The 21,630-nt window shown below is 51.8% G+C and overlaps 8 protein-coding genes across 8 annotated transcripts; 3 read left to right on the top strand and 5 right to left on the bottom strand.

Annotated features, from left to right (window-relative positions):
- Window positions 1-32: 32 nt before the first annotated feature.
- On the bottom strand, window positions 33-11,576 carry LAESUDRAFT_186073 (dynein heavy chain). Its single transcript, XM_040901500.1, has 20 exons — window positions 11,518-11,576; window positions 11,218-11,464; window positions 10,599-11,163; window positions 10,462-10,546; window positions 10,314-10,408; window positions 10,178-10,257; window positions 10,104-10,117; window positions 10,011-10,056; window positions 8,849-9,961; window positions 8,505-8,792; window positions 8,372-8,447; window positions 7,967-8,320; window positions 7,458-7,913; window positions 5,517-7,404; window positions 4,758-5,464; window positions 2,297-4,704; window positions 1,019-2,241; window positions 762-954; window positions 428-709; window positions 33-367 (listed from the first exon to the last, which is right to left on the bottom strand). Exons 1-20 carry the CDS (start codon window positions 11,521-11,523, stop codon window positions 117-119), a joined length of 10,377 nt encoding a protein of 3,458 aa, XP_040763988.1. The 5' UTR covers window positions 11,524-11,576; the 3' UTR covers window positions 33-116.
- A 77-nt stretch (window positions 11,577-11,653) lies between these two features.
- Window positions 11,654-12,599, top strand: LAESUDRAFT_726068 (Sm-like ribonucleoprotein). The gene is made up of 5 exons (XM_040908953.1): window positions 11,654-11,784; window positions 11,839-11,865; window positions 11,927-11,989; window positions 12,187-12,268; window positions 12,323-12,599. The coding sequence occupies exons 1-5, from the start codon at window positions 11,746-11,748 to the stop codon at window positions 12,373-12,375; spliced, it is 264 nt and encodes an 87-aa protein (XP_040763989.1). The 5' UTR covers window positions 11,654-11,745; the 3' UTR covers window positions 12,376-12,599.
- Window positions 12,238-13,752, bottom strand: LAESUDRAFT_679709 (uncharacterized protein; the record flags this gene model as incomplete). Its single annotated transcript, XM_040905708.1, has 7 exons — window positions 12,238-12,268; window positions 12,323-12,601; window positions 12,654-13,061; window positions 13,111-13,394; window positions 13,444-13,524; window positions 13,572-13,649; window positions 13,704-13,752. The coding sequence occupies 6 exons, from the start codon at window positions 13,747-13,749 to the stop codon at window positions 12,536-12,538; spliced, it is 963 nt and encodes a 320-aa protein (XP_040763990.1). The 3' UTR covers window positions 12,238-12,268; window positions 12,323-12,535.
- Window positions 13,753-13,786: 34 nt separating this feature from the next.
- LAESUDRAFT_679714 (uncharacterized protein) lies at window positions 13,787-14,393 on the top strand (the record flags this gene model as incomplete). The annotated part of the gene is made up of 4 exons (XM_040905709.1): window positions 13,787-13,873; window positions 13,982-14,053; window positions 14,112-14,205; window positions 14,256-14,393. Exons 1-4 carry the CDS (start codon window positions 13,821-13,823, stop codon window positions 14,391-14,393), a joined length of 357 nt encoding a protein of 118 aa, XP_040763991.1. The 5' UTR covers window positions 13,787-13,820.
- A 105-nt stretch (window positions 14,394-14,498) lies between these two features.
- Window positions 14,499-16,372, bottom strand: LAESUDRAFT_186300 (uncharacterized protein). The gene is made up of 6 exons (XM_040901501.1): window positions 16,341-16,372; window positions 15,801-16,284; window positions 15,704-15,745; window positions 15,586-15,645; window positions 14,775-15,532; window positions 14,499-14,716 (listed from the first exon to the last, which is right to left on the bottom strand). The coding sequence occupies exons 2-5, from the start codon at window positions 15,885-15,887 to the stop codon at window positions 14,795-14,797; spliced, it is 927 nt and encodes a 308-aa protein (XP_040763992.1). The 5' UTR covers window positions 15,888-16,284; window positions 16,341-16,372; the 3' UTR covers window positions 14,499-14,716; window positions 14,775-14,794.
- Window positions 16,373-17,035: 663 nt separating this feature from the next.
- Window positions 17,036-17,535, bottom strand: LAESUDRAFT_736992 (uncharacterized protein; the record flags this gene model as incomplete). The annotated part of the gene is made up of 2 exons (XM_040910745.1): window positions 17,036-17,226; window positions 17,280-17,535. 2 exons carry the CDS (start codon window positions 17,533-17,535, stop codon window positions 17,036-17,038), a joined length of 447 nt encoding a protein of 148 aa, XP_040763993.1.
- Window positions 17,536-17,684: 149 nt separating this feature from the next.
- On the top strand, window positions 17,685-20,481 carry LAESUDRAFT_700574 (uncharacterized protein). The gene is made up of 4 exons (XM_040906417.1): window positions 17,685-18,046; window positions 18,097-18,259; window positions 18,317-19,256; window positions 19,309-20,481. Exons 1-4 carry the CDS (start codon window positions 17,784-17,786, stop codon window positions 20,187-20,189), a joined length of 2,247 nt encoding a protein of 748 aa, XP_040763994.1. The 5' UTR covers window positions 17,685-17,783; the 3' UTR covers window positions 20,190-20,481.
- Window positions 20,482-20,711: 230 nt separating this feature from the next.
- LAESUDRAFT_186351 (uncharacterized protein) lies at window positions 20,712-21,167 on the bottom strand. Its single transcript, XM_040901502.1, has 2 exons — window positions 20,892-21,167; window positions 20,712-20,822 (listed from the first exon to the last, which is right to left on the bottom strand). The coding sequence occupies exons 1-2, from the start codon at window positions 21,073-21,075 to the stop codon at window positions 20,794-20,796; spliced, it is 213 nt and encodes a 70-aa protein (XP_040763995.1). The 5' UTR covers window positions 21,076-21,167; the 3' UTR covers window positions 20,712-20,793.
- Window positions 21,168-21,630: the final 463 nt, after the last annotated feature.

A 21,630-nucleotide genomic window follows, 5' to 3' on the forward strand; every position in this document is an offset into this window, starting at 1 on the left:
TACAAGTCATACACACATTCCAATCTCAAATTACATCCAGTATAGTGAGTCGTACAGGTATCGTCGACAGACATGCGGGTATCGTCGGTAATCTAACACTCTATGCCGTACGTGTTCTAACCGCCTGCCGTAAGACACACCGCTCTAGTGGCCACCAAAGCACCTGCTGCGCTATCGAACGGAAGGTCCACCGTGAAGAGAACATGGCTTCTGTCGTTGTTGAGATAGATGGGAAGGTTCACCGTGCCTACGGGTGTCGTATCGTCTGCTTGCACCCAACGTATCTGAGAGGGGTTGAGGCGGACAGCCTCTCCATCGCTCAGTACGAGCTTCTCCGAATCCCATGTGGCACCTTCTAATACAAGACCTACATGCAGACACATTGATTCATATGGGCGAATTTGAAAGATGAAACGGCCAAGCTCACCATCCACAATGAACGCTCCAGGATCATTGACTTTCTCGATGTCGAGCTTGAGGTGCAAAGTCTCGAGACTCCACTTCTTCCTGTGCGCGACAGCCTGGCGAGTTGCAGTGATATACGCTTCCGGAAAGAAGAGTCCACCTAGCCAGACTTCGACATTGCTGAGATTGTCCAAGCCTGCGATCTGATCGAGCTGTCCCAGCCGGCGCGCAAAGTCGGGGATCCAACCGGAGACTGCCATCGCTTTGTGGACCTTGTACTGTCTCCAGTGGTCGGGTATGGTACCTAAGGTCTGACGTTTGAGCCAGTGCGACACACGGCCAAACGTATCACGTACCCTTGGTCAACGAGCTCATCAATGTACGAAGGTGGTTGGTCTGCTTGAGAGCACCTTCGCAGACTTTGACAACGTCTGCCAGATCCCTGCGCACTTGAGAAAGAAGCTTGCTTCCGATACTCCCTTCACGATAGAACAACCGGTACAGAGGGTCTAGGTTCTCGCCGCTCTGCTTCTGGAGGGTGTTGAAGCTCTGCCAAAAAAAAGCCGGCGATAATTAGACTACATGAATGATAACGACAATCGGTTACTCTTACCGACGGCAGCTGCTCCAGCCATTCCCGGCATCGCTCCAACAAGTGCCTCATCCAGGCGGGCTGCTGGGATACTTGTCCCTTGGAGGGGCCAGCATTCACACCTGCTGCCTCATCTTCGTCATCAGCAAGCATCCTCATCTTGCGAAGCTTCCCGAGAAGCTCGTTTCCTTGAGCAACGGCGATCACGCGTTCCGCAGTTGGTGGCAAGCTGAGCCATGACGGCGGCTCTAATTCAGGGAGCTTCTGCGTCCACGCCAGGAAGTGGTCGAGCTTGGTTCCATCGGGCACGCCAAGGACTCGAGAACCCGTTGTGCTAGGCACAAGGTCGAAATCGACGTTGTAAGCCGATGGAGTGAACAGTCCGTCAACGAAAGCATCCAGGATCTTCTGATCGAAGTCGCTATCCACTCTACCACCATACACGCACTGTTTGACGAGCGTTCGAACGGCGTCCCATGGAATGATGGCAGGATCAATATTAGCACGACCTTTTGCAACGGCATTGATCCAGGCGTCAATCGTATCGAAAGCAGCAGCCATATCAGAGTCGTTGAAGTCATAGACCTTGCTCCAGCCAAGCGGCACGTAGCGCAGACGCTCTTGTACCACAGCATGGAACCAGGCGAGAAGGAAGTACAAACGAGCTTTCTCGGCAGGACCTTGCGTTAAACGGGAGGAGGATATGCTACGCAGTGAGTCAGACAGATTAGCTTTGATACCCGGAGGTGGCTCGTTCATCAGGATCCTCGACTGACGGAGGATGTTCACAGGAATGCTGGGGTTCGCTTCCATAGTAAGGAACAGACGGAAGTTTCTATGAGGATTGAGTGTCTGCAGCTTCTTCTCGAGTTGACCGAGCCACGAAGGTGCGAGATGAACATTCTTGAGCAATACCCACGTCCCTTGGCGAGCAGCGAACGCGATAGCCTGATCAGCCAGCGTGAAGCCTTCCTGTGAGCCCATAGCGACCGATGCGCATCGTGCACTCGTGTTCTTCACAAGATTCTCTACACGATAACTTGCATCGTACCCAGTGACAGAGACCAATGACAACGGGGTTGCTGGCTGGACTTCGTCTGTCACCATTGACCCAAGATCGTAGACGGACTCAGCGTTTAGGTCGATATTGAAGACCATACGGACGAATGCTGCTGTTGTTTGCAGCAGCCGATCGGGACGAAGACACTTGATAATGAGCATCCGCCGAATTGCCTCAACAGCCGCTGTCATAAACAGATTGAATTAATTGGAGACTGTCAGATGTAATTTTTAACTTACGTGTACTTGGATCCCACGGTGAGGGAACACATTGCTCGGGGTTGGGGGATTCGAGGAAGGGAATCCACTGTTCTTCATGTTGGACAACGTGAGTCACCACGGGTTCGAATAGCGGGTGTTTAGCATAAATTTCCAGACGTTGCTTCTGCTCCATCGTGAGGAAGGAACAATACTGCAAATCGGCATTCTCAGATCCGATGGCGACAGGACCGTCACCACTCTCCAGCAGGTATTCGAGCTCATCCGCGATCTCCTCCACTCCGCGCAATTTCACTTGCGCCAATAATACTGCCAACATGACATGATCTCGATGTAACAACGCTCGGGAAGTTCTCTTGTAGACCATGAGGAACAAGTCATTCAAGAGGATCTCTCTGCGTCGATTGTGGTCGGCAACGTTCTCCAGGTTGGGATTATGATGCAGGACATAGTCGAATATATCGAGAAAGAATCTTAAGGAGAATTGATAGAAATGATTGACGAGATTCAACTGTTCCAGGATGAAGAAGACGGCGCTGCAGGCTTGCGCTAACGGGAGATATTCCGCTGTGACCTGTTCTACCTCTTTCATGACGAGATCAGTCTCTTCCACTTTGTGAGTAATCTCCGCCGCCTCTCGTTTGAGAGTTTCTAGGGTATCGATGACTTTATCGTCGTCGAGAATATTTCCAGTAGACTCATTGAGCGCCTGGAGTAATAGCTTCTCTAGGGTCCTCAGACGTAGGCGGAACTCGCCTTGCGTCTTCATCAAGTCCGTCCGCTTCCGCTCTGTATCAGGCCGCTCGACTTTGAGAACTTGATCTAGAGATTGGCTCTGTAAACTACTCCTTGTCATCGTGAAGTTCACGAACGTCACTCGACTGCAGATGTCCGGAGAAAATTCTACAGATGGGTCCCGTGTGGATAGGAACATTGTGAATGATGGAGAGAAGTCTATATCCTGACTTCCAAGACGAATAAGGACACGGCCTCCCGTTCTGCGAATCTCTTTGTTGAGAACCGGGTTGAGAATTGGGTCCAGATGCTCGACATCTTGGATCAACAGGGTGTTCCCGAACCGTAATGCGCTCTCGAGCACCTTCAAGAATGCTTCATCCAAGAAGCTCGTAACAGTGATCTTCCGATCTCTGTACTCGTGAAGCAGGAACTGCGTAGCTTGACCAGTAGGGTCGATGATGAGAGGATATCGGCTGAAACGCTTAATCATGATCGCATTTTCGGTGCACAAATTGTCGGATGGTAACCCCTTAGATTGCCAGCTGAGGCGATCGTCGGCAGTGGATAAGTAGTCCGGAAGTGACAACTCCGTCTTGAACTTGATGCCGGCTTCTGCCAGATGTATGGACCATTCACGCCACATTACCTCGCGATAGTGTTGATCGAAGAAGCCACCGTATGCCAAGAACGCCGCAGATAACAGAACATCGCCAACGATCGTGCTCATTTCCGTATCGAAAGTGCGACTGCCAGACTCCCACCTGGACTTCTCAGAGGACAAACTCTCAAGGAGTTTCATGCTTCGTTCAACCTTGCTTTCGACGCGTTCCATTTCCGTCTTGATCGCTTGCGTTTCTCTGATGAGAGCGGCATATTCCTCCTTGTACTTCTCTATGCTTGCCTCCAACTCGGAAATCATAGTGATAATCATCTTCGCCTGTTCTTTGGTATTTTCCGCCTGCTCCTCCAGGGATTGCACTTCGTTACGCAGAGGCTCCACCTTGACGAGAATCTCGGAGAATCGAACCTGAGCGATTGCCCACTTGACCAAAGGTCCACAGGCTTTGCTTGCTCGTTGAACAGTCTCGAAATTGTAGGAAGGTCGGCTGAGGAAGTCTCTCTTCATGACATCGCGCAGATGCTTCGTCATCTGATTGGTGGTGTCGAAGTTCACAATCCTCTGGATGAAGTCATCCCTCCTAATGATACCTTGAACGGTACGCCAACTATCGATCTTGTGCCCGAGAAGTGTGCAAACAGACTCCATGGCTAACTTCACAGCCTCGGGAGGATTGGCCATCGTGCGTACTTCCTGCAGATGCTGTCGTTTGATGTTACTCACAGCAGCTTGAGCGTCCAGTACTGCGGGCTCCGCATCTGCGAGATCGGCCATGACAACGGCGCGCCGTTGCTCGATATGTTTATCCTGCTCAGCAAGAGCGGCTTGAATTTGAATGGATGCGGCCTTCTTCTGTTCTGCCTCTTGTTGGTCTGCAACCATACGCTTGAGCTTCTCGTTGGCTTCCGCGTTTTTGGCCTCTAACTGTGTGCGCTTAATCGCAAGGCTTTTACGCAATTCCTCGACCTGTGTCACGGTGTCCCGCAACTTGTCCAGACCGACGTGCAGGTGGCGCTGTTGCTCCTCTAACTCTTCTCGTTTCTCGTTGTGCAGGCGTACATACTGGTTGATGCTAGAGGGAAGTCATCATAAGACAAGGTAACAGCATGAATGGAGAGAACTTACAAGTCCAAGTAGTGTCGTGGAGTGACGTAGTTGTATCGTCCTTGCCGGCGACTCAAGCGCTGATTGAACTGGTGAAGCGACTCGTGCACATAGACCATTGCGTTCGCGATAGCATTCCGATGATCTGGAGGCATTGATAACTCGCGGTACGCGATGGGGAACATGGCCGGAGGATTGTATGATGGCAGATCAAGATCAAGAGTGTGCGTGAACTCCATGCCAACTTGGTAGAATGCTTGGTCAGACCAATCGCCGAACCAGTCAAGGACGCAACGGTTGAACAGCGCAGGAGACGTCGCTGCACGAGAGGCCAGTCCATTTTCTGGAGGATTCATGGTGAAGACCACGTGAAGATTCTTGGCAACTTGTTGGGTGAACCAACGGTAGAGCTCTTCGTGAGAGTCTAACATTAGTCCATCGCGTTGAGAACCCTCCTTGCAAGCTGTCATCAAAGCGGAATGCTCGTCTCCTTCGAACAGCCCTGGAACTTCAGCATTCGCCAGAAGGGTGTTCATACGCTCCAAGAAACCCGAGTCGAGGACATTTGACTCGTCCATGATGAAGCATATTTTCTCTCCTTTGCAGCCTGCACGACGCAACACAGTTCGCAGGTCTTCGTCGAAGTCTTCCCCGGTGTATTTGTTGGAGACCTTGATTTGGAAAATATTTAACCCGTTCATCCACGCAACAAAGCGTGACAATGTGGTCTGCAAGTCATGGATTGGCATCCTGACACTTCAAAAGATACGGATAACGCACCTTTCCACTACCACTCACGCCAATCAAAAGGAGATGCCCCTGAATTTGCCTGAAGACTCGATCGATACGGAGGACATGGTCCAGAACATCGTTAAACAAGACAAGCGGGACATCGAGCTCCTCCTCATAGAACACTCGCAATCGTGCCTTGGTGTATTCGCGGAGAACGTCACGGTCGACTGGAATGTAGTCCTTCGAGGTCCAGTTCGAAAACAGGATGGGACGCGCCAACGCCTCATCGCGATTGATCGTAGGGAAATTATCCATCGCGACCATGTCAATACTTTCGTCTGTCCATTGCTTCTCTTCTTCGGTTACAAGTCGGTCTTGGAACAGACGCAAAGCTTCATGTGCCCAGACGCGCACAAGACCCTCTACAGATAAGACTTCCAGCGGTTTGATGGCCTCATAGAGACCGCGAACCCAGCGAGTGAGCTCACGCGGGCTATACACGTAGTGCGCCTGGACATCAGTGGTGAAGCGCTTCTGAGAGGCGAGATACAACGCGACCATAGCATTTGTGAGTGGTTCTGCGTAGGTGCGGAGGTTCGGAACCACTTTGAGTAATGCACGATTATAAGTTCCATATATCTGTTTGAGTGACACTTCTCCGGGGTAGTCCACCATGACCAATGGAGCATGTCGCAGAAATCTGTGGCTGAGAGGAACACGGCCAGGATCTGTGGGAGGATTGCAGGCACCGACGAACTGAATTCGTTCCAATTTGACCCAAGCCATGTCTGATGTCCTCCAATATCCTCCAGACTCCACTAGCTGCCTAATGAATGAGATTACACGCTGTGTTCCATACTTGTCCGTTGCGGGCAGGTTAATTTCATCACAGAAGACGACAAGCCAACGTCCGATCTGAATGGGTGCGAGAATCACGCCGTTGGGCGTCTTGCGATACTCGCAATATTGCTCAAATGTCTTCAGAATCAAATCCGGTGTTGTCGCACTTGAGAAATTCAGGCCAACGACCTCCATATCTGGCAGCTTACGGAGAGCACTGAAGAGTGTCATCGTCTTGCCGGAACCCGGCGGGCCACATAACATGAGCGGCTTGTGTTCAGAGAGCCAGGAATACAGAACTTCCTCGTGACGGACAGTGTCGATAGTTGGAACCACAACATCAGAAGCTGTGACCGCATGGGCTTCAATTTCGATCATGGGGACCCGGGATTGCCATGCGAACCACTCTCCATTGCTGACCTGGACATCATAGTCGAGCAATGTGCCACTTTGACCCATTGGCGGAAGGTCTACGCCGGTTTGCTTACGCAAGAATTCACCCATTTCCGCACGTAGCTCCAAGCGAGCATCTCCAGAGAATGCCCAGATGATGTTGACAAGAAGGCGCTTCGTGACATACTGCTCAACCCGTTCGAGAGATAGAGGGAAGTCGGAATGCTGCAAGTTATATTCGATGATGTTTCGGACGGTCTTGTTGACGAGGGAGAAGAGGGTGTTGAGAGCGCGAGTAGTCGTGAAGTCCATGATATGCTCGATAGACTCGGCATAGGAGAGAGCAGACGTCACAAGACCATCATCAACAAAGTATGGCTCCAAAATCATCGCGACTTGCTTTTGCGTTGCGAGGTTGGCAGAAGACGCTTCGTCTGAAGAAAGAACGTCCATATGATAGCCGGGAATGTCCACTTCCTCGTCTTCAGCATCCAGAGGGACCATTGCCAGTGTATCGAGATAGTGGCGGAAGACCATGCTTGGCTCGACAACATCCTCACTGAACCAGATCATACCGCACCGGCTGACTGTAGCCAAGGTCGCGTATCTCAAGTGCTCCACCTCGAACATGATGCGCACATTGGGCGGTAGGTTCAGACGTTCTCCATTGGGGAGAGTCAGCAACTTATTGTCGTCGAGAACGCTAAAATGCGTGGCATCAACAACGAGACAAAGCACCCAAAGAAGCTGATGTACCTGTTGAGGTTCTCTACCCACTCTGGGTCAACATCACCATCGAAAATGATCCAATGTCTCTTCCCACTCTCTCCTCGGACATCGTCGACGATCTTACGAAGAGTGTGAGTAAAGAGACCATCGTTCCATTCACGAGTGGTGGGATCCAGAGTACCGTAAAGGGCGTCCTTATGCATCGCCTTGGGATCAATGACATACGCGACACCTTCGGTTCCATCGAGCCGTTCCATGGCTGCCAACAAGACTTGCCACGCATTGCTCTTGCCACTTCCAGATGATCCAACCATCATCAACCCATGTTGAATCTTCTGGATCTGGTACAGTTGTAGGATCTTCGAGACCCACCGCTCGCCTTCTACCAAGCGACGTTCGGCGCATACCTTGCTAATCTGCTCCCGTAGGGCGTCAAGATTCACAGGTATGTAATCAATGCCAGGGAAGACATCTGCTAGAAGGCTGTGCAATAAACGTTAGGCATTTGAGTACAACAGCATCGACTATTCGCCCACCTCGTCAGCAGTGGCACGTCATCCGCCACGAGCTTCGGCACTATCGTCTCCGTCACACTCTGGATGAGAATGACCTGCTCAGATGCAGCATCTGACAATGCACCCGCGTTCTCAACGTCATCGCCTTCGGCTCGGGACTCTTGGAGACGCTCGCGCTTGAGTATACCCGCGCTAGCGAGGACTGCCTTCAGAGCTCGGAGACCGAAGTCATAGTGAGGCTGAGGGGAGAGCTGCTCATCGCAAAGGTTGAAGAACGGAACGATCTTGGATGCAAGGGACTCAGCGGTCCGGAAACCTTGAGAGAACAGCATGACTTGAGCGATCAACTCGCGGTCGGGGCGAGTCATGGCCATGCTGAATAACGGTATTAGTGAGCATCGTGTCAAAGCGTTTTCGTGTACTTACGGCCTGAAGAGTTTCGTCAGGTTTGGAGGAAGAGTGGATCGACCGGCATAATTCGGGTTCGTAGTAATAAAGATACCTGATTGAATTACATAATGAGCAAAGTCGAAGAATCGTACAGAAGCTTAAGTCGTACCCATATTTTTGTTGAGCTTGACGTTCTTTCCGACAAGTTCAATCTCCGTGCTAGGATTCTTCACGAGAGAAGCAAGTCCCTGCTGGATGCTCTGTACTTGCTGCGACACAGCACTCAAGATGCGTTCCTCGAGACGGTTGAATTCATCGAAACAGCCCCATGCCCCTACTTGACAAAGACCGACGAATATGCGGCCCATGGCTTGGAAATCGAACGTCTCGTCGCAACAGAAGACAAGGACGAAACGTCCAAGCTGTACTCCGAGGGCCTTTACCGATTCTGTCTTGCCTGTAAAATACCAATCATTTGCGAGTTCTGAGAATGTTATGGTATTCAATACTAACCTGTGCCTGCCGGTCCGAAGGGAGATCCACCGAGCTGACTATCCAGGGCCTGAGTCAACGTGAGATAGCACCTGTCCGTCAAAGGCGTCTGCACAAGACGATCGGGCACACCCAAGTACTCCCAGCCATACGGGAACGTGGCGTCGGCGACGCGAATGGCAAGCCTATCCAATGGATTGTCCACGCTAGAATCAAGGTAAAAGCGCATCTGGTACAGCCACGCGAAAGCTCGGTTATCAGAGACTTTCTGTTGTGCGAGATTGCGTAGCACATCACGCTGGTGGACGAGCTCTGTGATGAGATGCTCGCATTTTCGCCGCGTCACCGGGCTCAGCTCCGTGAGGACGACATCCGCAAGGAGGTCAAGACCTTGTCGCACAGTATCGAGCGGTCCACCGAGGCCACTGTCACTTCCAAGCGCCGATTCGACAGAAGCGGTCCAGGCAACCTGGACGGCAAGCGTCACCAGTTGAGCGGGGTACTTCTCCATCCATTCCATGAATAGATCCTGTGGAAGTGGTGTAGTTGACCCATAAAAAGTCTGCAATTCTGCGACCGCATCGCAGAGCAATTGTGCCAACGAAACCCTCATTTCAGCCTCCAACTTGGTCAGCCAATCGTTGATCTTGGGATAGTCCTTGAGGAATATTGGACTCTTGAAACGTACTTCCTCTCCTTCTCTAGACGCCATGCCCTGTATCTGTGTCAACTCCTCGTCTAGCATGATCGTGGAGATGCCCGCAAACATCTTCTTCAGATGCTTCACGATGCGAAGGATCTCCTTGCTGTTACCGATGATTTCCAGAAGATCTTCGTCACCGACAAAGTAGAACCGCGGGAATGAGGCACGCTCCCGTTCCAAATATTCTCCCAGTGCCTTCTGGATCTTGTTAAGCAGATCGGCTAGACGTTCCAGACTCTTTTGAACGCCAGGAATGTTCATGACGTCGACGATGAAAGGAGACTTGTACACTTTCTTCATCACTGTCAAGAACTCCGTATTGATGTTTTGGAAACGGGCACTTTCAACAGGAAGGAGGTGTTTGATGTCCGCGCTACCAGAAAATATACCTTCCAGGTATACCCATTGCCTCTGCACGTCAATCCACACGTCTGCTCGATGTGTTAGAACAATGAAATGGCATAGCTTCCTATAACTTACCGAAGAGAACATGAATGCGATTCAGTTTTTCTTCCCAAGAACCGGCCTATGAAAGTTGTTAGATGTCGCAGAGGTCGACAGAATTAGGCTTGCCTCTTCTTCAAAAACTAGTTTCATTGTAAATCTAAGTAAATAAGGATGGCGGGAGGGAGAAAGGAGACGCTCACCTTTATAGTAAGGCGACAACTTCATCGCAACGAGCGAGTTCAGGTTCTCGCTGCACTTGTTAAATAAATCGTCCCAACCACTAGAGAATGATATTTTTATCAATCGTCGAAAAACACAGTGTGCTGGACCACATACCGGATGAGACGACACTTGCTCTGGTAGTTAACAAGGTCAAGGGTATAGCTTGTCCATGTCTCCTTCACTTGCCGAATGTACTCTTCGAGAGCCATCTGCCGTTCCTGTTAGACCTGGGTAGAAAACTCTTGCACGTATGAAGACGAACCTCTCCTTGCGCTTGAATAATGACTTCCTTGATGGTATTCTCGTTCTTGCGTAGATCCATGTCATAAACGTGGCCCAAGGTCATTCTGTAGACCTCCGTCAGAATGCATCCAATTTTACCGCGTAAGCAGTGCATACAATGTCAAACTGATTTGATTCGGCACACGCAACACCTTGAAGAGCTGCTTCCAATGCCTATCCTTGAGTGCCTCTGACTTCAACTCTGACACCAGACTGTTCGCCTTCAACAGGCCACGCAGAGCATCTTGCACGTATTCGAATGCAGCATACTGCCTCATGCGCGTAGGCATATCCTTGGTTGACGTCAACAGTCCGTCGAGCTGTTGCCTGAGCTTTCGCGGCTGCACCGTCGCCCATGCCATCTCGCGTAGTTCTCCGACCTGGCTCCAGATTCCGGAGAGAGCGGTCCATACCGCCTTCAGGTCACGCAACTCCTCGAATATGGGCTCAAGACGCGTATGCCGAACGAGCTCAAGGTCTAGAGCTTCCTTCGCTCTGCAAACCAGATCGTACTCTTCTTGTATGCGGTTCAGTTTGCCCTCGAATACGTTGATGGCGTTCAGAGCAGTGTCCGCACGCATGTTGCCTTGGACAGGACGCGTCTGCTCCCATTCCTGTATGATGTCGTTGATCTTGTTCTCTACAATCTTGTCCTCAGCTATAATCTTCAGCTGAAGTCCCGCTGGAGCGAAACGTTTGAGTAGACACGTCGTAACGCGATATATTGGTCACGCACCTAGTTGCTCCTGGATGGAATCATTCTTCCTCTTCAAAATCTCATTGAACGCACTCCACTCTCCTTGTAGCTGGTCACTATAAAGCCAATCATCCGGAAACTGGTAGCGGAAGCGCTCCAACGTTTTTTCGCCACTCGCACAGAGTTCGATCATAGGTCCCCATTGCTTGGTCTTGCGCTTTAGGTCTTGCACAAAGGTGATGAAGGTGACCGCCGCAGCTGTCGATGAGTTTGAGCCCACCAGCAGCTTTGACAAGTACGTGAGCAATCTGAGCAGCCAAACAGCGTGTACGAATATACCTCCATGGTTGTTGGCTGCCACGGTGTAAGTTGGTCCTGCAAAAGACACAGCGCGTCGCATATAAACACGTACAGCAGACGCTGAACGGCTTTTGCCGAGAGAGCACATTCCGGCGTTCAATCGTGCAGTTCACTTGTGTCGCCACAGTCACCCATCGCCGCCTCCAAGTTCAGTTCTCAATACTCCGCCGAGCACGCTCTTTTCCTTTCGCTGAGTATCCGCCCAACATGTCCAACCGCCAGCAGCGTGTGATGGTCCAGCCTATCGTAAGTATATTTTTCTTTTGACAATGCAAAGGCCTCTCAACCGCTTTACTGCAGAATGTCATCTTCAAAAACCTGCAGCAGGTGTGTACATTTTTATGAACCTATATACATTCACTGCTGAGTAGTATGATCATATTTACAGCGCACGAAAGTCGTCATCTGGCTATACGACAATATTGAGATGCGCATCGAAGGGCGAATCATTGTGCGTGTCTTTCATTGCATTGAAACACATTTGGCGTTGAGCATCGGTTCCTCAAAGGCGTCTGCCACTGCATGATGTCCATTTTTAACGATTTATGCTGTTGTCACGCTGCTATATTTTCCATGCATGCAGTCTTCTTTACTCTCCCATTCCCATCACTGTCGACGAGTCGATCGCTGATGCTCTCCTTTACACAGGGATTTGACGAGTTCATGAACGTCGTGGTAGACGAAGCTGCTGAGGTGTACGTGAAGGATGCGAAGCCACGCAATGAACTTGGTATTTAACACGTCATTCGCGAATGTTCAAATTGCTTACTATGAAGGTCGACAGGACGGATACTGCTAAAAGGCGATAACATCACACTTATCCAGCAGGTGCTATAACCTAATGGTACTGTATGATCTCTGCTCGTAGACGATTGTGGGTCACGATTGGTGAAAATTGCGTTTCTCCCTCGCTTTTGCGGCTTTGTCTCCCCAGTGAGCATCTCGCGCGGTTCTGCTCGTAGTCCTGTGCTGTATATCCATAATGTATAATGACCCTCTACAGATTGTAAATAGGTAGGAGTGATGTGAGACTCAACGACTGCCGACACAGAGGACATTCGGGCTGTGGCTGTCTTCAGCAACCACACGTCGAGGACGTAGTTTCGAAAGCCCACCTTCTCGCGTCCCCAGCCCACTATGCAATCCCAACAGAATAGGTGCCCGCATTCCGTGGCCGTAGTTGCAGTTCGCTCCTCGAGGCACAGTGTGCAACTGCGGCCCGCTCGCACAGCAGGGGGAATTTCCACAAAGTCCATGATCGTTTTGTCATCTTCTTCAGCGGATGTCGATACGACGCTTTCAGGGTCGACAGGGCCTAGCATGATTGACAGCGGCCGGTCATCGAGAAAAGTCTCTTGCGTTTCGTCCGTGTGCCGTTTGCCAGCCGTTACCGTGGATTCCTCTCGTTTGCTGACGTTTCGACAGAAGCTCATGAACCGATGGATAAGTCTGATGGCAAGAAGAAGGCCGAGCAGGGAGTATGATGGCGGCCGAGTATTGGGGTCTTCAGGAATGGTTGAGATCTTCGATAATTGAGCAACGTATGAATGGAAAAGAAGAGACGAGACATACATATTGGATGCCCAGCAATCGCTTGACCAGGTCGTAATATACCCCTCGGAAATAGAAGGCCGCTAAGTTAATCTCAGAAAGTACCTCTGACGTTGGAGGTAGCTTGCGTAGGAGATATCCGAGGTTGGTCGACTGAGGGAGCGACGAACCCGACCTCGCCAAAATATAGGATGGCAGCGCCGGTAGGAGAACGAGGGCGATACGTGCACGTTGCGAGGGAAGACGATGCTGTCTACTGGACCGTTGCCAGATATCTGTGTACTCTTCCCCAAGCGTCTGCGTCGCTGCGGTCAACTTCAGTATCGCCTGCAGCAGTGCGTATATAGGACTCACCACGGCCGACAGTCAAACCGTAATAAAGCAGCTTGGTAGCCAGCTCGACCTCTCTATCCCAACGAGTCAGCCATCGTGTCCCTAAAGTCTGTAAGCTGACCAGTATTCATTGTAAGTTGCGGACGTACCGAGCCAGGATCTGAGGACGCCATCGGCCTGTTCGCGTAGTGCAAAGGCTTGGAAGAAATCTCGCTGGTTGGAACGGACTGTACACGGTCGATGAATGCACGTCTCTCACTCCATGGAGGTCATAGACACACTGATCTGCGCCTGCTGGGCCAAGGGGAATGAGGGCAGTCGGGACATGATGGCCTGCGGAAAGAAGCGCGAACGCGCCGTGTGCCGACTTGCACCTTGTCCTGTACCACCAACTTGCCATGGCTTCCGTGCAGCGGACCCCTCAAGGCCCTACGGTATGGCAGAAGCGTACGTATACTATCGTGACCGATTTCTATGTCTCTGACTTGGTGGTGCAGTGAAGTGCGCTAATCCGTCTTCGCGGTCGGTTTGCCGTTCTCACCGGCTTTGTTCACTCTAGGATGGGAGCTATGATGGGTGCAGGTGTTGGCCTGACCATTGGCTTCATTTTTGGTGGCTATAGCATTATCAGGCAAGTAATTCTTTCATTTATGCGTCCCTCGCCCCTCATAGCTTCCATCCATTTGCAGAGGAGGAGCGGGCCCTCGAGGAGTATTGCCCACCCTCTCTCAGTACATGCTGAGCAGCGCAGCGACCTTTTCCTTTTTCCTCGCCATTGGATCTGTGTGTAAACTGCTCTAGGTCCGCTATGCTCCCACTGAGACCCACCCCAGGTCATTCGAAACGATGCTCCCCTCCCGCCTCATCTCGAGGCCGCGCGGCTACAGCTAACGCCACCAATAATTCGCAGCAGATCAGATGGGCTCTCCATAATGAGAAAACATTGGGAGATTGAGAGAAAACATGAGTAATTCAATTTCATTCCGTCTCCGCAGGAGACGAGGTGATGCAAAACGCCAGTAGGCAAGTGATGAGGTTTGCCGTGGAGTGGCTGTCGGACAAACTAATATTCTATCGCGATATAGTTCACAAGGTGTAGCCCTCCTAGCATTTCGTTGTTTTCTGATTTCATTCCGAGTCGTGCCTGCCGAGCTCTCTACGAACAAGCTCAAGGGAATGAACAAGCAGGCAAGTCCATGTACCTTGGCTCCAGTTCGCAGAACAAAGCCGGGCGGAAAGATGGAACCAATCGGCCGTTCGCAGAGATTGCCATTACAAAGACTGCTGTTGCGTGCTAAGCCAGCAACCAGTTTAAGGTTGACTATCTCCGAGACGAAGCTTTACAAACTCACCAACCAGCCTTGAATTCCAATCATAGCTCTCTTCGAGCCACCCTGCTCCAATACGTCTGCAGTCTGCTGCCACATGTCCGCACGGACCGAAAGCTGCTGCACGACTTTGAACGCAGATCTGCGGCGCTGCCATATACAGTGCATGATGGTCTCTCCCACAGTGGGAATGGCCCGGAAATCGTCGGGCGTGCCTGTGTTGCTTGCGGCTTCTTTTTCAGCCGCAAGAACCACCTGATCTTAAGGAGACGGCGTTTCCTTTTCTCGGGAGTGGCCAACACAGGAGAGTGGTACTCGTATTCATCCTCGTCCTCCTCATAGTGGATGGTCGGCATGTCGAGGAATTTGACCGAAGGAGGCGAGCGTCCGGTTCTTGTCCTGATGGATGAGCTTGACGACAAGATGGACTTCGCCGGCGCTGGCCTTGTACGGGACGACATGTCCGAAGATATGGATGCAGCGCGTTGCCTCCTAAACCTGTACAGGCCTTCGCCCATCGCCCCCACCACTGTTTCACTCCCATCTGTCAAATGTGAGGCACTGGCATGAACGAGGGCCGCCCAGAACGACCGCTCGCTGTTGGTGTCCTCATTTCCACGTCGATCATGAACAGATGGCCGACCCGACGGAGTCTGGTATCGTAGCGACGACGACGAGATAAAGGGTATTTCAGGCAATTCATCGTAGTCCGACTCCGTCTCTATTGATGACTGCGACAACGAACACTCGGCACTGAGTGGGGACCCGGGTGACGGCGGCGTCTACATACCAGTGAGTCCACACAGTACGATGAGAGTCTCTGTCAGCGACGCACGAGTGAATACGTAATTGGAGATGGTCTGTTGACGACGTCCTTGAGCTCAGGGGTTGCGTGCTATATCATGGGTCATTTAGCTGGATGGAGTTCTTGAGGCCACAGTCACAATCCTTACCGGGTCATCCGAGAGAGTGGCCGATGAGAGGCTCCAAGAAGACTACAATGAAGATCGTAAATGCGAGAACCGTGGAGTCTGTAATTGCGAAGCTCACGTTCACGGCCTGCTCGGATTGGAGCCAGTCGCGCCAGATCTGGCTGTCGCAGCGAGAAATGCAAGTGTAGTCACGCTGACGCTGCATTGTCTCCGGACACGCGACGAGATTAGAGTGCACTTGAGTGGAGGACGCCAGTCACAGAAGGGATGGGAGGGTGAAGGCGAGAGAGGAGCTGATGAGTGAGAGCGCATCCACCCAAGCGTCTTGCATTTTCTACACGTGTAGGAACAGCCTGCGCTTGCCTTGCGTCACGGCTCGGAAGATAAGTCGCACGAGCCAGTCATCATTCGGCCGGATGGGATAACATGCAGAAGACGTGCATGCATGATCAGCCATGAGGCACACTCATCTTAGATGTAGTCTTCCGCAGACCGGGCCTCCGAAGAGGACTGTGGCAGAACATAGACCAGGTACGGTGCGTGCCACCTAGTCACCGCCACTTTTGTCCAGTGGCTAATTTGACGGACGAGCATTTTCAACCCTAGGATAGGCTTGTTAGGTCAAAATGCATCTTCTAAGTGAATCCAGGACTATTACCACGATAAAATGCACTTCAACCAGCATTGAAAGTATCAAACTGATACTACGTGTGCCGCCGTTGGCAAGCGCCGCCAAAAATAGAAGTCAAGCGCTCTGATCTGTCCGAATATAGTAACTTGTTGCCACATTTGGAAGTTTATTCCCATTGCTGGCCAGTTTCAAAACCTACGTCTCATCCAATTGTGAGAATTCTGTTTAGCAGTTCAACTCCTTTCGTGAGACCGCGCATTTCTACCACGGATAAGGAATTGTATGATCTATGGCGGGGCTATAATGTTCGGACCAATGTGACTAGGTGGTGCGCACTATACGCGAGATGCATCGGAGCTTTCCGTTCAATTGGAGAGTCGGTCAAGCTTCACCGGGTATGCCGGGAAGAGCTAATGAGATGTAGCATAACAATGCATAGTACAGTACAAGTGAAGACAAAGCCCGGGAAATCTCATACAGAAATTTCTGCCACATACACGAACGCTATCAGCCAATTCGTTGCATGCGGAGGTCTCGACATCCACCTGTACTTCGTGCTGCCCTACAGAACATCCATCATTGAGGCGATTAACGAGTGTCTTGGTTAGATTATGCAGTGCGGCCTAGAGATTGAGTCATGTCACGCACCCCCTCAGAGTCTATATGGCCATCCTTGCGTCAGCCGAGACTCGCTGAACCTACGAGCTTCCAGTGCAGCAATGCTAGATTTTGAAGGGCTGATCGACATGAAGACCACTCCAGATACCCCTTGCAGCTTCTGTGGTGCTCTCCACTGTTCTCCGCTTGAGGGGTTTGATCTTCGCACCCGAAGAATCAAGGAGTAGTTGAACCTTCTTCTCAATTCCGGTGACCTCGAATCCTTTAAGCGAGATGACCTTATCCCTGCCGTTTACTGACGAACATCAGCTGACAATGTGTTCTATCTGCGTTAGAGGGAATACGTACTGTAGAACCCACGGACGACAGGTTCCTTTTGGTTGCGCTGCTTGACAACAACCTCGGCGTGAGGGTTGGCGCGGGCAAGCTTCTCCAGATGATCGCGAATGTAGGTCCGGGTATTAGCTGATGATGGCCATTTATCGCAATATTCAAAGACCAGTTTCCTGATCTGCGGAATAAACGCAATGTGGCCATTGGCGGGTCGAGAGCAGAGCGATGCGCGCATAAGCGGCTTTGTTGCAGGAGGGAGCCTGAAGGGCATGTCGAGCTGATGGAGGACGGAACACAACCAAGGCTAGAGGCGGAGTTTGAATTTAAGCTAAGGAACAGTAAGGTGAGGTTCAAGCTCCGATTGGCTGAAGTGACTGAGATGATTTTGGCGCCTCCTACTTTCGACGAGAGCGTCACGACACGACCTTTGACCGGACGCGTCGAGGTTTTGTGCAACTCGCGAGTCGCCACAGTCGCGTCTGCCTTCCAGCCCAGCGTCTCTTGCCCACTATTCGCAGAATGGCCCGTGCTACTCGTTCGAGCGGTCAAGCTGACAAGGACAAACTTCAGGAGCCTCCAGCTTCGCCCCGCAAAACAGCCTCAAAAAAGCGGAAGCGCAATTCTGACAACGATGACCCCTCCGTCCCAAAGCAACCGCGCATCGACGGCAGCCCAGAACCAGAAGGCCCCCAGCCAGGCGTTTCAGAGACGTCGTCAACTGGTAGCGGTGATAAAGCGATTGATGCCTCAGATGCGCAGAAGATCCTGGACGTTCTTGAAGTGTGAGTTTTAGCACTATTGTTCACCAGGGTAGGACTGAGATTCTCCGAAGTATCGATACCCAGGGCCTTCTCGACCGCGTATTCCCTCTATCAGCAGAAACACTGGAGTCGGCGTCGACAGAATCTGCAGCCAGTACATCCGCAACGTCGCAAACCTATTCTCTCCGCGCGCTACTGAAGAATCCCTCTCGCTATCCTCTGCGCGTTCTCCGCGTAAGTATCATACTTGTGAGTCACTAGAAAGTATGGCCTAAAGGCATCGTCTCCCAGTCCGCCGTGCAGCATCTCTTCCCCATATCCTCGCATCCCCGCTCGTTACCTTCTTCCACCGTAGCGCAGCAGCTCCGGTTCTGCAACCTTGCGCTTTCGCTCCTCGACTCTGCTTCTATCCACTCCTTGCCTCAAGTACTTGACGTGGAGAGTATATTCCCGACTCTCTTCAGTCCATCAACAGATGTTGATGAACCACAAAGCGCCAAGACCGCCTCGGCATCGCCTACGCTCGCTCGAAAGCGCAAATATGCTCTTGTGCAGCGACTGCCCACGGGTGATTGGTGGACGTCGTTGAACTCGGATTTTACACCTGCTTTCGCAGACGACAAAGCGTTGAAGGACTTGCCCGCGGGCTACGCCGAGCTCGCAGCGATACTTCCTTCAGCCTCGACCTCGACGACGAAGACGGAAAAGACACTCGCAGCATACGCCCCCAGACGAAGTAACGCAGCATTGAATCAGCTGCCTGGGCCGCGCCGTGTCAGCTGCGGGCGATTCCTTGACTACGGACCATATGCGAGCTTCGCTCCATCCTTCGATCAGGATGGTATGGAAGTCGGACGGGATGCCCTCGGCGAAGTCATCTGGCAGCGGGAGGAGAGGACACGTCTGCGCAGTCTGGTCAAGGGCAAGCAAAAGGCTCTTCCGCCATCCGTGATCGTGGAGTCGAGCCGCATTACCGAGGGCCAAAGCGACGAACACAGGACAGAGGAGAAGGAGGAGCTTGATACAGCGCTGGAGTCATTGTTACCTCGTGATGAAGTAGCAGCAATTAAGTCTGCTTTGGGCAGTTTGGAGTTAGAGGAGGCCGTGCAACAGCTACTGGACAAGAATGCAAGAGCGTTGCAAAGGCTACACAGGATGCAAAGGGAGCGACTCGGAAGGGAGAGAGGCGTGTCGAGCACCGTAGAGGAAGGGTCAGAGGAGTGGACGACGGGTACGTTGTTCCTCATGCACTCATCATGAATAGTGCTTCTCACACCACTCAGCCCAAGCCATCATAGATTCGTTGACATTGCTGGCCTCATTGCGGCCCCGCTCGTCCTCTGACGATGGGAAAGAGCCCCCGCTCGTTCCGCCTCCGTCTGTCCTGCACGCTCTCCAGCGTACCCTGCCCATCGGAGCGACCCAGGGCTGGTATGGGACGCTGCCGGCGGGTCACACCACTGCTCTCAAGGATGACACAACGGTCAAGCTGAAGCCTGGTGTCACTGTGTCGCCTGCGACAACAGCAACAGCCGCTGCTGCGGCCACTACGTTACCCACGAAAACCTCGACTACGCCGTATGCAGGGTACAACTATCCCAACTATCCGTCGCAATACCGTGGAGGTTATGGGACGTACACTCCTGGCCAGGCGAGCGGCTATTACTCGAACTACCCCACAATTCAGGGACAGACGGCCCCAAGTACACATTATCCGAGCTCCCAGTACAACGCGAGCGGCCAGTACGGATATGGCTCATGGTACAATTACCAGCAGAACCAGCCTGGCAGCACGACTGGTGGCTCAACGTCAGGCCGCGCCACTCCTCAGCAGGCGGCCTCGCCAACGAACGTGGCCGCCAACTACGCGAGCTTTTTCGCGTCGACAACTCAACAGCAATCACAGCCGCAGCGTGCTGTGGCTAACACTGTCGCGAGTGTAGCTGCTGGGACGAAGAACTACCAATCGGGCACGTACGCGGCTGGGCAAAGCGGCTACACTGCGCCAACGTTGCCTGCACATCTTCGCTCAGGTACGGGGGGTTCGAGCACGCCTATTATGCCGCGACCATCCACGCCTGGGACCGGCAGCGCTACCCCCGCTTATTCCTCGCAGAGTTACTTTGGAAATTTACCGGCTACTGCCCAGTCGGCCACGAGATGAGATAGGGATCAATTGGTTCCTTTACTGTAGTAATCGACAGTTTTTCATTTTCTCTATACTTTGCAAGCACTTGTAGGTATAATGTCCCGGGTACCGTATGGCAATGTTGATCTTTGGGACTCGCGATAGTACAGATACATTGAGATATCTCGCGCCGTGAACAGTCGACCTGCATACTCTGTTCGGTGCCGTCTAGGCTCCGCAATCCACAGATAGGACCGAAGAGCTGACAACCCAACACCAAGGCCCGCCGCATCGCATTGCAGCGAAGCCTCACTCTCACACGTCAAACCGCCCCTTCACTGTCTGGAGCACCCATGTAGGTACTTTACAGAAGGGGAAAGCACCTGTTCGAGGCCCTCGACCGCCCATGGGCTGAATAGAGACCAGCGAGGCAGGACAGGAAAGCGTGTTGGTCAAACTCTGAGGGGTAAAAATTCTTTTATAGACTCCATAGTACATGTGCGGCATTTGCCGACGGTCGAACTTTATGGACGCTTGCATCGTAGATGGTCAGAATAACTCCCGATTGCTTTCCACCACATTCATCGCAAGGCAGGACGTACATATATATATCAGTCGTAACGGATAAGAATGGGAGAAGTTATATTACCGCCAACTTTCGAAACCGAGCTAGCAGCAGCAACAGCAGCAGCGATATCAAAGTTGGTTTGAAGCGAGCATAGAAGTTTCTCCGCTTACTTTCATAGTGCCCTTTTTGCTTGATTTCCGCCATACTCAAACTCTCAGCAGGTAATGCATAGAATGTGCTTTGCTGAGACCTGACACTGGCCAAAAGTCCCCCAGAACCTACAGGAGAACTAGATGTCACCAAGGGGGTAAAAAGCGGAAATGGAACGTCTTGTGCTGTGGCCAAGGCACTCATGCTTTGGCCTATCCTGCCAGTGGATCAATATTGGTTGCATGCATTCATGGGTTAATATGAACCCGCCACATTTGAGAAACGGCACAAAGGTGAAATCGACGATTGGCAAACTGTCAAACGCGCAATGCTCATTCTTTCAATCCCAATAGGTGGTCAGCGTACAATAAGACATTCTTGTTATCGTTGGCCTTCAGGTCAAACGCTTTCTTGACCCTGTCTGACATCACCAAGACCGACAAGACCGACAGGCTAAGACGGTAGTAGTGCTGCAGCATCGTGTGTTGGTGATCGCCCCGTTCAGGTCAGATGTGTCGTCAAAGAAGCGTAATAGTGCGACAATGCTCGAACGCGTCTGTGGCATGAGGAATGGCCCTGAACGCGCCACCAGTGGCCCCTGCCAGCACCATCTCGGAGTCGTTGCAGACTCTACTACCTCGCTGACACAATTGTGGGCGCAAAATCTGATGACAGTTGACGTCGGTCGATGGCAAAGGTACCTCGCTGAAAGCTCCTAGAGAAATTTTCAAGGATCGTCAAGGTAAGGATCCTGGTACA

The sequence above is a fragment of the Laetiporus sulphureus genome (assembly GCF_001632365.1).
Source record: "Laetiporus sulphureus 93-53 unplaced genomic scaffold LAESUscaffold_21, whole genome shotgun sequence".
In the NCBI taxonomy this organism is placed as follows: Eukaryota; Fungi; Basidiomycota; class Agaricomycetes; order Polyporales; family Laetiporaceae; genus Laetiporus; species Laetiporus sulphureus.

Coding starts and splice junctions, on each gene's coding strand:
- LAESUDRAFT_186073 (XM_040901500.1), bottom strand. Junction 9,962..10,010: donor TCGCATTCATGTTCTCTTCG/GTAAGTTATAGG, acceptor CACATCGAGCAG/ACGTGTGGATTGACGTGCAG. Junction 5,465..5,516: donor GCGTGAGTGGTAGTGGAAAG/GTGCGTTATCCG, acceptor CATGACTTGCAG/ACCACATTGTCACGCTTTGT.
- LAESUDRAFT_726068 (XM_040908953.1), top strand. CDS start 11,746: ATGTCCAACCGCCAGCAGCGTGTGATGGTCCAGCCTATC. Junction 11,785..11,838: donor GTGTGATGGTCCAGCCTATC/GTAAGTATATTT, acceptor GCTTTACTGCAG/AATGTCATCTTCAAAAACCT. Junction 11,866..11,926: donor TCTTCAAAAACCTGCAGCAG/GTGTGTACATTT, acceptor TCATATTTACAG/CGCACGAAAGTCGTCATCTG.
- LAESUDRAFT_186300 (XM_040901501.1), bottom strand. CDS start 15,887: ATGCAGCGTCAGCGTGACTACACTTGCATTTCTCGCTGCGACAGCCAG. Junction 15,746..15,800: donor AATCCGAGCAGGCCGTGAAC/GTGAGCTTCGCA, acceptor TCTTCATTGTAG/TCTTCTTGGAGCCTCTCATC. Junction 15,646..15,703: donor CCACTCTCTCGGATGACCCG/GTAAGGATTGTG, acceptor CCCATGATATAG/CACGCAACCCCTGAGCTCAA.
- LAESUDRAFT_700574 (XM_040906417.1), top strand. CDS start 17,784: ATGGCCCGTGCTACTCGTTCGAGCGGTCAAGCTGACAAGGACAAACTT. Junction 18,047..18,096: donor ATCCTGGACGTTCTTGAAGT/GTGAGTTTTAGC, acceptor GATTCTCCGAAG/TATCGATACCCAGGGCCTTC. Junction 19,257..19,308: donor GTCAGAGGAGTGGACGACGG/GTACGTTGTTCC, acceptor CACACCACTCAG/CCCAAGCCATCATAGATTCG.
- LAESUDRAFT_186351 (XM_040901502.1), bottom strand. CDS start 21,075: ATGAGTGCCTTGGCCACAGCACAAGACGTTCCATTTCCGCTTTTTACC. Junction 20,823..20,891: donor GCAAAAAGGGCACTATGAAA/GTAAGCGGAGAA, acceptor TGCTGCTGCTAG/CTCGGTTTCGAAAGTTGGCG.